Raw genomic sequence first — 11,269 nt, forward strand, 5'->3', positions numbered from 1 at the left:
ATCTGGAAAAGTTTGGAGGCGCGACCCGCGCCCAAACCGCGTATAAATCGCGCTAACTTTCTGGAAAATCGAAGTTTTTAGGCAAAGAAGGAGGCGCGCCCGCGTGAGCTGGTGGCGCGCCCGCGCTGCTGTGGTGGCGCGCCCGCGCTTCTTGCCATTTTGCGGTTTTATACGACGGTTGATTCTATTTTATATAGAATGAGTTTTTTCGAAAGGAGAGAGACACAAAACATTATTCTCTCATCTTCTCTCCTAGAATTCTCCATTTTCTCTAAATTTTCTTGTAAACTATTTTGAGAAAACTTCTTAATTTTAGCCTTCCTTGTGAATCATCCATCGGTTTTTCGATTCTTTGTGCTAAGAACGGAAAGTGTTGTCAATCGTATCTCAAAGGGAATTTCCAGATTAACCCTAGCACCGTGTGGGGGAAATTAATCCCTTTAGGAAAGTATTCATACGCCTTTGACAGTGTATCAAGATCATAGTCTCAAGAGACGTTGCGATTCTCATGTTCATGTGTGGTTCTTTGGCTTGGAGTTTTAGGCAAGTGTAATTAATTTTCTCACTAGTGTTTTTTCTTTTGAAATTTCTGTAATTTCTTAGATTATAATACTTGATTGGAACACCATTGTTGTGTTTGTTTATTTACATTACTTTGTTTTGTAATTATATATTTAGGTTTTGTTTCCCACACATTTTATTAAGTATTTCTTGATATTATAAGTGATTTCTAGTTTGAAATTCACTGTAAACCTAACAAAATTAGCATATGTTTTCATCATCAAATCAATTCAAGTTTCAAAACATCAAATCAAACCAAACTCTAGGCCAATAGTTAGGCTATGCAAGATGCCAAGATCCCAAAACCTTTGGCTTAACTCTTTTCTTCATGATAAAGTCACAACTTCAATAAAATGATCAATTCTAAGCACTGACATTCTGAAACTTCTTCAAACCACCAATTCTCTATTACTTATATATAATTTTTTTTCTCATATAAATAATCATTTACTACAAAGACTATTTAACAATTATTTTCTTGTTATTATGTATAATGACACAACATAATGGGACTTGGTAACCCCGTCATCACAAGGACGGATCTAGGATTTATATATAGGGCGGGTCGTATAAAATATGAAGTTATAGAAAGTTATTAAAAAAATATATATTAAAAATATAGGACAAAGAAAAAAAACAAAATTACTAATTGTGGGAATAGAACCCAACACATGCAATACTAGAATTGACATCAGAAGGCTAGAAAACCAACTCAGCCAAGTATATTCAATGTAACAATAAATAAGAATTTAATATATAAACGGAATTTATATAGCATAGGGCGGGCCGTGGCCTGGGTAGGCCCGCCCCTAGATCCGTCATCACGTGCATGACTACTACTTTGTACTTCGTATTATTTAGCAATTATTTCCTTGTTAATATATATAAGTACAAGGGAAAATAAAAGGAAATAATGTTAATTGCTAACGTTTAATGAAATGAGTTTATGAAAGTTTTTGCAAAGGTTTTACCCTTCTCAATTTCTCTCTGTATTTGCAATGAAAAAGAATTGAAATGATTTTACATTGTTAGGGTAATTGTTACTGGGCCTCAGGAGCCCTCAGCTCAGCTCATGATGTGGCTTTTGGTTTTAGGTCGTAGCGAAGAAATCGATGGGTCAATGAGATGAATTAGTGTGAGGATGTATCAAGCTAAGCTAAGATATCGATTTGATTTGGCAAACTTCTTTTTTATTTTATTTTTTTGACAAACTTCATTTAGCTAAGGAAGTAATGATTGTAGCAACACTCTAGCTTTCTCATTAATTATTTAGATGGTTTGTGTATTGTGTATGGCCTTGAGCGAATTACATATCCACCTGTGGATGTATTTAATATATATACAAAGTATTCTAACTTAGGTTAAACTAGGAAGATATACAAAGTATTCTAACCTAGGTTAAATTTCTTTTTGACTTTTAACACCTTAAAAAAACATGAAATTGGTTTTGATATAATCCCTCCATTCCATAATACATGAGACGTTGGACTTTTTTTCACTATTCATGCATTATGTTTGACCATAGTTTTTTACTAACATAAGAAAAATATATTTTATCATAAAATATGTTGTTAGATAGGTTTTAATATAAAGTTTCATAATATAATTTTAAAAATAATATTCATTCATATTTAATTATATAAAAATAAAGTCAAACTAGTGCATTGGCATGTGTGCAATGTTTGACTATGTCATGTATTATGGGACAGAGGGAGTAGATGATTGTATTAACTGGTTTCACTAGTTGGTTATATTTGATGATTTGACTAGTTTATTGTGTAGAAGCGTTTTTAATATTTAAAAAGCTAGTTGTTCAATAAGCTAATTTTAAAAATCTCTTGTAATGAGGTTTTTCTAAAAGAGTTTTTTAATCCCAAAAAACTCTTTTAATAAGCTATAAACAACCAAATTAGCTTTTTAAAATGGTCAAACATCTAATAATCAAAAAGCTTTTCGAAAAGCTCTTTACCAACAAAGCCTCAGTCAAGTCTAACATGTGAAATCGGTTGTAGAATATGGGATCATTGTTCTACACTACTTCAACGCTTTGGGCCTTTAATGGGCCTGGGTAAACAGCTGCTAGCCTCCTAATGACCTGATTGTCCTTAATTAAATATTATAAAGGCTTTACTAATAATCAATATTTAAGACAAATAAAAGACATTAGTCAAAACTCAAAAGTGTATGTTATTGCAATATTGTGTAGATATTTATAAACTGTTTTGAGCTAACAACTAATGAATAAAAAAGGATTCCATGTATTCTAATAAAGAATCAAAATGATAGAGTATAAAACATATTCCCGAGCCTCAACCATAAACTTATGGTTGAGGCCCAGGAGTATATTTAATACTCTATCACAAAAGGTTCTCTTCTTTGATTGATTAGTCGAAAAAACACCATTAATTGAGCCTAAATAATTGACACATCGTCCACAACGATTTTTTCAAAGATCTATGCGCCTTATTCTTCTTTAACCAAGGATTAAAAATTCATTTTTCTACAAATTTGAAGAACAAATCCCTAGTGAATGAATTGATGAACGAAATATATTAATTAAAAACTACCATTGAATGAATTGATAAATAAAATTTAAAAAATTTCAAAAAAGAAATTTGATTGTGGATGAAGAACAGACAATGAAAAACTTATTTTTAATTTTACTTTTTAATTATATTTTAATTTCTGAAAATCAATCATAAAATTAATAAATGAATTTCGGAAATAAAATAATTAATTTTTGAAATTAATAAAATGAATTTCAGAAAATAGAATAATTAATCTTTGAAATTAATAATATGAATTTCAGAGATTTAAAAATAATTTTTATTTAAATTTGGCTTAAAAAAATAAGTCAAATATATTGATGATGTGGATAATATCATCCAATCATATTGCGACACTTAGTTTAATATATGGTAGTTGTTTTTCAAACGACCGTTATAAAAATCATCTTACTTAAGGTAGACTTACATTAAGTTATCGTAAAACATGTTAAAGTTACCTTATTTACTATAAAAGTTATCCTTTTTCTAACATAAATTTACTTATAATATATTAGATTAATAATATTAGCTTTTATAAAATGTTATTATAAAATACACATTAAAATAAATTAAATCCATCATAAATTAAAAATTATCCTAAAATTGATATAAAAGCGCAAATAAAATATGTATCCCACATGTCACCCTTAAATCCTTAATACACATACAATCAAATATAACAACAACAACAATAACATCATTATACCCTAAAAAGATAGGTGTTCTGATAATGTTTCGTTATTATGATTTTAATGAACTAGACCCCTCATCCATCCTCACCCCCATTTCCATCACCCACAATCACTTCACCATGTAACCAACCTCCAATTATCGATTACGCAACAATTTCGATCATCTCCTTTCTTTCATTCAACTTAATTATTATACTCTAAAAAGGGCAAATAAACTCTCATTTATCTCACTTTTTCTATACTTGTGTTTTCTTTTTTGGGTTTTTTTTAGTGCCACCCTGTTACAAGTTAGTTACACAAAATTAAATAAAATAAAACAAAAAGCTCCTCCTTTTTTCCAAGCTGGCATGTTATCACCCAAAAAAATCACTCAATACAAACACAACAAATCCACTCTGTTTTTTCTTCTTCAATTCTTTCTCTCACCTCTTTTTGCATTTCCTTTTCTTCCACTTCACACAAAGAAAAAAAAATACCAAGAATCTTAAATTTCTCAAATTTCAATAAATTTAGCTCAATTTTAATACAATTAAATTGATCAAAACATGTCAAATTCAGTGGGTTTAGAATTGGAAAGAAAGGCTTCGCCGGGAAATGATATGGAGAGGGGATCACCCGTGGCGGCGCCGGCATCGGGCGAAACAGAGCACGGTGTTGGATCAATCCTCCGACGATGGAAAAGAGAGGATTTAATTAAAAAAGGGTCATTAACTTTAAGAGCTTTGTCTTTGGTTTTTTCTTTACTTTCCTTTATTATTATGGCTAGTAACAATCATGGCGGTGGCCAAGACTTTGGCAATTACGAAGAATTCAGGTATTAGTTTCGGAATTTATGATAAAATCACGCGTTGATTAGTGTTATTTTTGCTGAATTGGATAATTGTATTAAATTGGGATTAATTTTTTATTTGTTTTTGGTGAGTGAAAATGTAGGTATTTGTTGGCAATTGCAATATTATCGACACTATATACAGGATTACAATGTTTTAGACATGTTAATGAGTTATCTAGAGCGAAAGAATTTGTTGATCCCAAAACTGCAGCTATGATTGATTTTGTTGGAGACCAGGTGGGTTTTTTTTGTTTTTTTTTTTTTTTGTTATTATTATTAATTTAATTTTGACATTTTCTAGAAAGTTTCTGAATTTCTGAATCTTCAATCTTTCATTGTACTGTTTAAGTTTTTTGTTTCTTGGATAAGTGTAGAAAGGATAATTCTAGAAGATACTTTATCTCATTGTTTTCTCTTTATTCTTTGTTGTCTTTATTTCATAATATATTGAGTAACACTTGGTGGTCAAAGATATATTTTTCTAATAAAATGGGTGACAAATGGAATACGAGGGTGAGTGTCAATTACTCATATAGTTGTATACACTAGCTTTAGGTACACTCAGGTGTATAATAGAATTTACGCTTACATAGCTTAAGAGTGCTTCCCTTGTATTTGATGTCATGGGAGGCACCATGTCACCATTTTTATGATGAAATCAAGCACCATGATTAAGCAAATTTATAATGTTCATTTTGTTCAAAGTTGCAATCGTTTAAAATGTATGTGACACTGTGACAGCATTAGTTCTTATAACATCATAACTCTAATCATATATTCTTGTAGTTTTGCAATTTTCACTATTTCTGATTAGATTAATCAACTTATTTGCTGATATGGAAGAGGGGATAGGTTTGCTTTCATACTTCTATAGTGCTATGTTGAACTAAACGTATATAATAGTCGCGAATATGAAAGCATGTGTGATGCAAGCATCGATTGGTAGCTTTAAAAGTGGTAGACCGAGTCTTCTTTTGTTTAATTTCTTAATTTTGCAAACATGTTGAACTTTTGTTATGGGTTATGGCCCTTTGGTGGATGAAAGTTGAAATTTTCAAAGCAGTCCATGCCTGTCTGTGTTAGTGTGACATGATTATCATCTGTTGTGTAATAGGTACAATATACTATTTAATCTTTTACTTGGCATTCTAGCTTTCAGGGTATGTCAAGCTTTAGGTAGTGGTTGTGAATTGTGACCCAATTTGACCTGTCAGTCGTCGTTCATGCACTTTTGTTGGTCAAGTCTACTTAGATTAGTTAATTAGGCTTTTTCTTGAAGTATTGCTTATTAATTTAATCAAGAAAGTCCATATAGATATTTATCAACAGGAAAATGTGTGGCCTATTGATTCTGTGGTACTAAACTGAAATCTGAAGTAAATGTTTATTTGCAGATATTGGCATACTTGCTACTGTCATCAGCTTCTTCGGCCATACCTATGACAAACAGAATGCGGGAAGGAGGTGACAACATTTTCACAGATTCATGCGCAGCAGCCATAAGCATGTCTCTCCTTGCTTTCATTTCATTGGCATGTTCATCCGTCATTGCTGGCTATAAGCTCTCTACTCAGTCATTTATATGAAAATTTCCTCTTATAAATATATTTATAATCTAAACATTCTTGAACTTGATTCTTTCATACAGTATAGTCTTTACATATTGTTTATATACCTGATTAGAGTTGGCCTTAGGCTATCTGATTGGAACCCTTCAGATCACAGATTGCCTGCAACTTATTGTACCTTATTCTTCGTTTTCTTTTCTTTCTTTTTCTTAAATGTATATTTTTATGAATATTTGAGTATAGAATTTCACTCCTACAGGCTACAGCCTTTCATTTCTCTGCTAACGGCTGTTATTGTGTTTAAAGTTGATATAGAAAACAACATTTCGCTTTGTTCTTGTTCTGGATACTGTTTGCCTCAATTCTCATTGTTTTGTTTGATTGGAAGTAACCAAACATTATGTTTCTTTAGTTTCCAAGGGTCCGAAGACCAAGGTTATTTTTAATATAATGATGAGATGTATGACATTATCGCTCTATTTCCCCCCCTTTTCTTGGCTTTTTACCTCTCTTGACTGAAATTTATCCTGTTCTGAAAATTAGAGTAAGGACTTTTCCTGCTGTTGATTCAGAAGTGTAAATGCTGAAGCTTTGATATTCAACTTGGTGGAAACATTACATGCCTAAATATTTTGATGGCCTGGGAAGGTTTAAAGCTTAAGGGCCTTTCAACAAATAAACAAATCACCTAACTATGATTATTCTGTGGAAGCTGAGACTTCTATAGAGTCTGAAAGGCTTGTAGTATAATTTTTTTACAACAAAGAAATACATGATTCTAAACCTAATTGTTAAACCCTATATTTCACTTGGAAGTTCAATCCTGATTTTCAACGAAGAAAAGATTCAAAAAACATGTTATCGATTGGCTCTTCCTTGGCTTCTGAATTATTTCCAAACCCTGAGAACCCGAAGCTGCCAGTGTTTTGCAGCATCTGTAAAGAGAAAGGTGACTGGTGAGCTTCTGGTCTTGAGGCACTTGATATGTTGTTGTTAAGAGGCCTTAGGCCGATTATCTGGTTAGGTTGGCTGGCTATGGCTGATGGCCTGACTGGCATCGGGGCATTGTTATAGCTGGCACTACCACGAGCTGCTGGAACATCGTGGTTGTGCTTTCCCTCGTAAGTTGTGATTACAGCCCTTGTGTCATGGGATGCCCTCTCTATGTGCTTTCTTACAGGGCAACCTGAGCTGGTGCATTTGTAATAGCTCCTGTAAAATCAATCAGATTCAAACATTAGAATTGTCTATGTACGCATAATCAGATCAAACTTTGCTAAGAGGAAAACTTGTTCATGTACTGATTAACTCAAACTGTGTGCTCACCTAGGATTGGGGTTGCCCTTCACTACTTTCTGCCCGTATTTTCTCCATCTATAACCATCGTCGAGAATATCAATCTCACTGGTTGTCTGAACAATTACTCTTGGCTCTTTAACTGTTCTGTTACCATACCCTGACATCACCTCCCCTTCATTCTCTCCTTTCCTGTAATAAAAAGTATCAGAAATTGATCAGAACAAATTACACACTGTAATACTACAGATAGACGAAAACAGGAACTAGAAATGAAAATATCTCTTACCATCTTTTGGATTCAGGTTCATGATCATCATCTCTGGCTGATTTACTCATTGCAGATGTCTGATCAAACTCATCGTCTTCATCCACTGACACCGAGGATGTCTCAGGTGTAAAGGACGAATAATTATCAGTCTGTGCCTGAATAAGTGCTGCATTAGAACCCTCTGAACCATCAAACCCACTGTTACTGTTATTCTGCGCAGATGATCTTCTACCAGGCTGAGGCTTCGGATGGTTGTGACTCCCCTTGTAAACAATTTCAGTCACATAGCCTTCCGGAGATCGTTCAACTTTTTTCTTTGTAGGACAAGTCGGGTGTGAACATTTGTAATAACTCCGGGGATTTTCGCTCCCCTTCACTTGCTTCTGCCCATATTTCCTCCAACAATATCCATCTTCAGCTCTTTTCTGTGCTCTATTCATCTGAACTGGTGTAGCATTGTAACCTCTAGTAGCATCTGATTGTGTTGTGTTCATAATTTGATTATTAATATTAGTATTAAACTCGGGTTTCGAATTAATCTGATCTTTGTTAATCATCTCATTTTGCTTCTTGGGCTCATCCAAATTCCACCCTTCCTGCACATGTTTAATGTCAGACAAAAATGTCAGAACTTAATTAAATTTTAGATATTATTAGGTGAGAACATAGAAATAGAAAATAATAATTAAAGTAATTATCTTTCTATAATTTCATTTTATTTATGTATATAAATAAATAGGCTTCTAGAAGTAGTGGCGGCTATATATCAAAATTAAATTAAATATATATTTTTCTTGTCATTTTATGCATTGACTTAGACTTTGCAATCCTAGTCTTTTTGGTGGGCATTCATTTACATAATGTACGGTTCTCAATTAATTAAATATCTTTTCAACCAACTCATGCGGTGGATTTTTTCTAGGATCGAAATAATTGTGCATACTTGTATTATTATTATATTAATAAGTCTATTTATTAATTATTTATTATTTTTTGGATGAGATTTACTCAAGAATACAACTAATTAATCATCAAACAAGAGGAAAAAAAAAAAGGACTTACAATTGAATTGTTTGAAGCATGGAAAGTGAAATTATTGTTACTTCTTCCTTCATCTTTATTTGCACCAAGTTGAGTCCAATTGAAACTCTCACCACCAAAGGCTCCTACAGTTGGAGATGGAAAACTCTGCACATATAAAACAACACACCTAAGTTAATAACCATTATACATATAATCCCGATTGCCTAAGGCAGGATCGGGGAGCTGCATGAGATTTAGATGTACGCAACCTTATAGATAATAGTGAGTGCAGGATAATACTACCTCCGTTAAATGTTATGTGCAACTTTGGGGTATTATTTGTGAGATATAAAATATTTCAAAGTTGCACATAACATTTAACGGAGGTAGTATATATCATTGAAAATGAAGTCAAAGAAAAGAGATGAGATGAAGTACTTACATTAAGCAGAGGCGAATCTAAGAAGATGGATGGGCTGAAAGCATTAGGAGTGTTCAAAAACGAAGACGAAGAAGCAAGGGGAGAAGGGTCGGCGACGGTAAGAGAAGAAGGAGCCATAGACTTAAACTTAGGAACTTCAATCAACTGATCAAATCCTGACCAATTACTACCACTACTATTACTATTATGATCATTATTAGTGATATTAGTATTCTTCTCCTTGGAAATAATGTTGTAATCACTCTCCAACACATGATCATCATTCGTCGTGTTAGCGAAGAAATCGGTGAAGGAGGAGGAGGAGTTCATGAGGTTAGTAAAAGAGAAGCTACTATTGTTGAAGGATAAAGAGGGTTCTAAGCTTGCTACCGAGGAAGACATTTGTAGAAAGCGCAATGAGATGAAGATTTGAGTGTAATGGAAATGAAAGTTTGAAGAGGAGGATATATGGAGTAAATAAAGAGGGGATTGTTTGGAAAATTTTGTGAAGTGGGATTGTGGTGAAGATGGCTTGAAAATGAAGGTCTTTGCGGAGGTCTTTCTAAGAAGGTGAGGGAAGGAAAAGTTTGACCGTGGAAAAGGGTATTTTGGGAATTTTGAGAATGAAAATACATATAATTATAGTGAGAAGGGAAAAGAAAATAGAAAATATTTTTAGGGAGAGTCAAAGCTTGTGTTCTTGACTTGACTTGGCCAACATTTTCTAAAAAGTGGGTCCCATTTGTGGGGGCTATTATTTGGAAATCAAAGAAGAGAAGGGAATGCCATTAGAGCGCCGGCACTTTGGAATGATCTCTAGATTATGCCATGTGGCATGCAATGGCACGTCACTTGTAAAAGGGTGTTCCTTCATTTTTAGTGCAATATTGTAAGAGCAATAGAAATGACAAGCAATAAAGACTGTTGCTTTGCTTTGTTTTGGCATCTCGAATCATAGATGAAGATCATCTAGTCAGCATATGTTAATTAATTAAGATTATTTTGTACTAAGTGAATAGTTAGATTGTTTTACTAGTACTTGGAAAAATATATGGGAGTACAGTCACTGACGGATCTACATTGTAATAAATTTGGTATAAATTTGTTAAAAATGCAAATTTATACCCCCAGAAATTTGGTATACATTTGTTAAAACTGCAAATTTATACCAAATGCCAACTATTGCTGGAGTGGTTAAAGGAGAATTTGCTTAAACTTTGGTTTTGCAGCAGGCCATTAGGGGTTTGATCCTCATCTCTCTATTTTCCCATAGTTTTTTTTCCCTTGCTCTTCGCTTAATATCTCCATTATATCAATAAAGATTTTTTTTTCTTTTTTTTTTTTTCATTTTCACAAATTATTTATGAAGTGTGGAGTATTCATTGATTGTAATGATAAATTGAGATACGAATTGTCGGTAAAAAAATAAAAAAAAATAAAAAAAAAAGATACAAATTGGAGTACAAAATTACTAGTACCAATTAAAAATAAAAAATAACAAATAAATTGATACTTCATACCATTATGCAGTTATTATTATTATTATTATTATTATTATTATTATTATTATTATTATTATTATTATTATTATTATTATTATTACTGTATTGTAACTATGTTTGATAAAGTATAACATATCATTATGCAGTTTATTATTTTGCTTATTGTCTTTAGGTCGGGGGAATTTTTCAATCGAAATCCCTAAAATAAAGTCCGGTATTAATTTTTGTTTAAAATTTTCTTAAACAACTACTCGTACATGCTACCCCTGATTGAAAATCCTTAATCCGCCACTGAGTACGGTAATATAAAGATAGCTAGCGGTCGTATTATATGTCAAGATAGGTTGAATGGGATGGAGACAAATGAACTTATCCATGGGATAACTGGGCAAGACCAATTAGACCGGTCATTTCATAAGGTGATTCATTGGGCATCATTTTTACATTTCTTTCCAAAGTAAATGGTAAAAAGTTAGGGGCTAAGTGAGTTGGGTATTTGGTCCATGATTTAGCCATTAGGTTCGATCCATAAAAGATAGAGGTGGAGTTAGAATGGT

At 32.7% G+C, this 11,269-nt stretch overlaps 2 protein-coding genes across 2 annotated transcripts; one reads left to right on the forward strand and one right to left on the reverse strand.

Moving 5' to 3' along the window:
• Positions 1-3,911: 3,911 nt before the first annotated feature.
• LOC110730465 (CASP-like protein 4B1) lies at positions 3,912-6,478 on the forward strand. The gene is made up of 3 exons (XM_021910268.1): positions 3,912-4,613; positions 4,733-4,868; positions 6,026-6,478. Exons 1-3 carry the CDS (start codon positions 4,345-4,347, stop codon positions 6,215-6,217), a joined length of 597 nt encoding a protein of 198 aa, XP_021765960.1. The 5' UTR covers positions 3,912-4,344; the 3' UTR covers positions 6,218-6,478.
• A 288-nt stretch (positions 6,479-6,766) lies between these two features.
• LOC110730454 (probable WRKY transcription factor 33) lies at positions 6,767-10,196 on the reverse strand. Its single transcript, XM_021910261.1, has 5 exons — positions 9,232-10,196; positions 8,829-8,954; positions 7,785-8,362; positions 7,526-7,687; positions 6,767-7,411 (listed from the first exon to the last, which is right to left on the reverse strand). The coding sequence occupies exons 1-5, from the start codon at positions 9,610-9,612 to the stop codon at positions 7,030-7,032; spliced, it is 1,629 nt and encodes a 542-aa protein (XP_021765953.1). The 5' UTR covers positions 9,613-10,196; the 3' UTR covers positions 6,767-7,029.
• Between the last annotated feature and the right edge of the window lie 1,073 nt (positions 10,197-11,269).

This window comes from Chenopodium quinoa, unplaced genomic scaffold, assembly GCF_001683475.1.
Source record: "Chenopodium quinoa cultivar QQ74 unplaced genomic scaffold, ASM168347v1, whole genome shotgun sequence".
Lineage (NCBI taxonomy): Eukaryota > Viridiplantae > Streptophyta > Magnoliopsida > Caryophyllales > Amaranthaceae > Chenopodium > Chenopodium quinoa.

Excerpts from the sequence above, each read along its gene's own strand:
- LOC110730465 (XM_021910268.1), top strand. The coding sequence starts at position 4,345 with ATGTCAAATTCAGTGGGTTTAGAATTGGAAAGAAAGGCTTCGCCGGGA. Across the intron at positions 4,614-4,732 it reads GGCAATTACGAAGAATTCAG|GTATTTGTTGGCAATTGCAA; the intron begins GTATTAGTTTCG and ends GTGAAAATGTAG. Across the intron at positions 4,869-6,025 it reads TTGATTTTGTTGGAGACCAG|ATATTGGCATACTTGCTACT; the intron begins GTGGGTTTTTTT and ends GTTTATTTGCAG.
- LOC110730454 (XM_021910261.1), bottom strand. The coding sequence starts at position 9,612 with ATGTCTTCCTCGGTAGCAAGCTTAGAACCCTCTTTATCCTTCAACAAT. Across the intron at positions 8,955-9,231 it reads TAGATTCGCCTCTGCTTAAT|AGTTTTCCATCTCCAACTGT; the intron begins GTAAGTACTTCA and ends TTATATGTGCAG. Across the intron at positions 8,363-8,828 it reads ATGCTTCAAACAATTCAATT|GAAGGGTGGAATTTGGATGA; the intron begins GTAAGTCCTTTT and ends AAACATGTGCAG.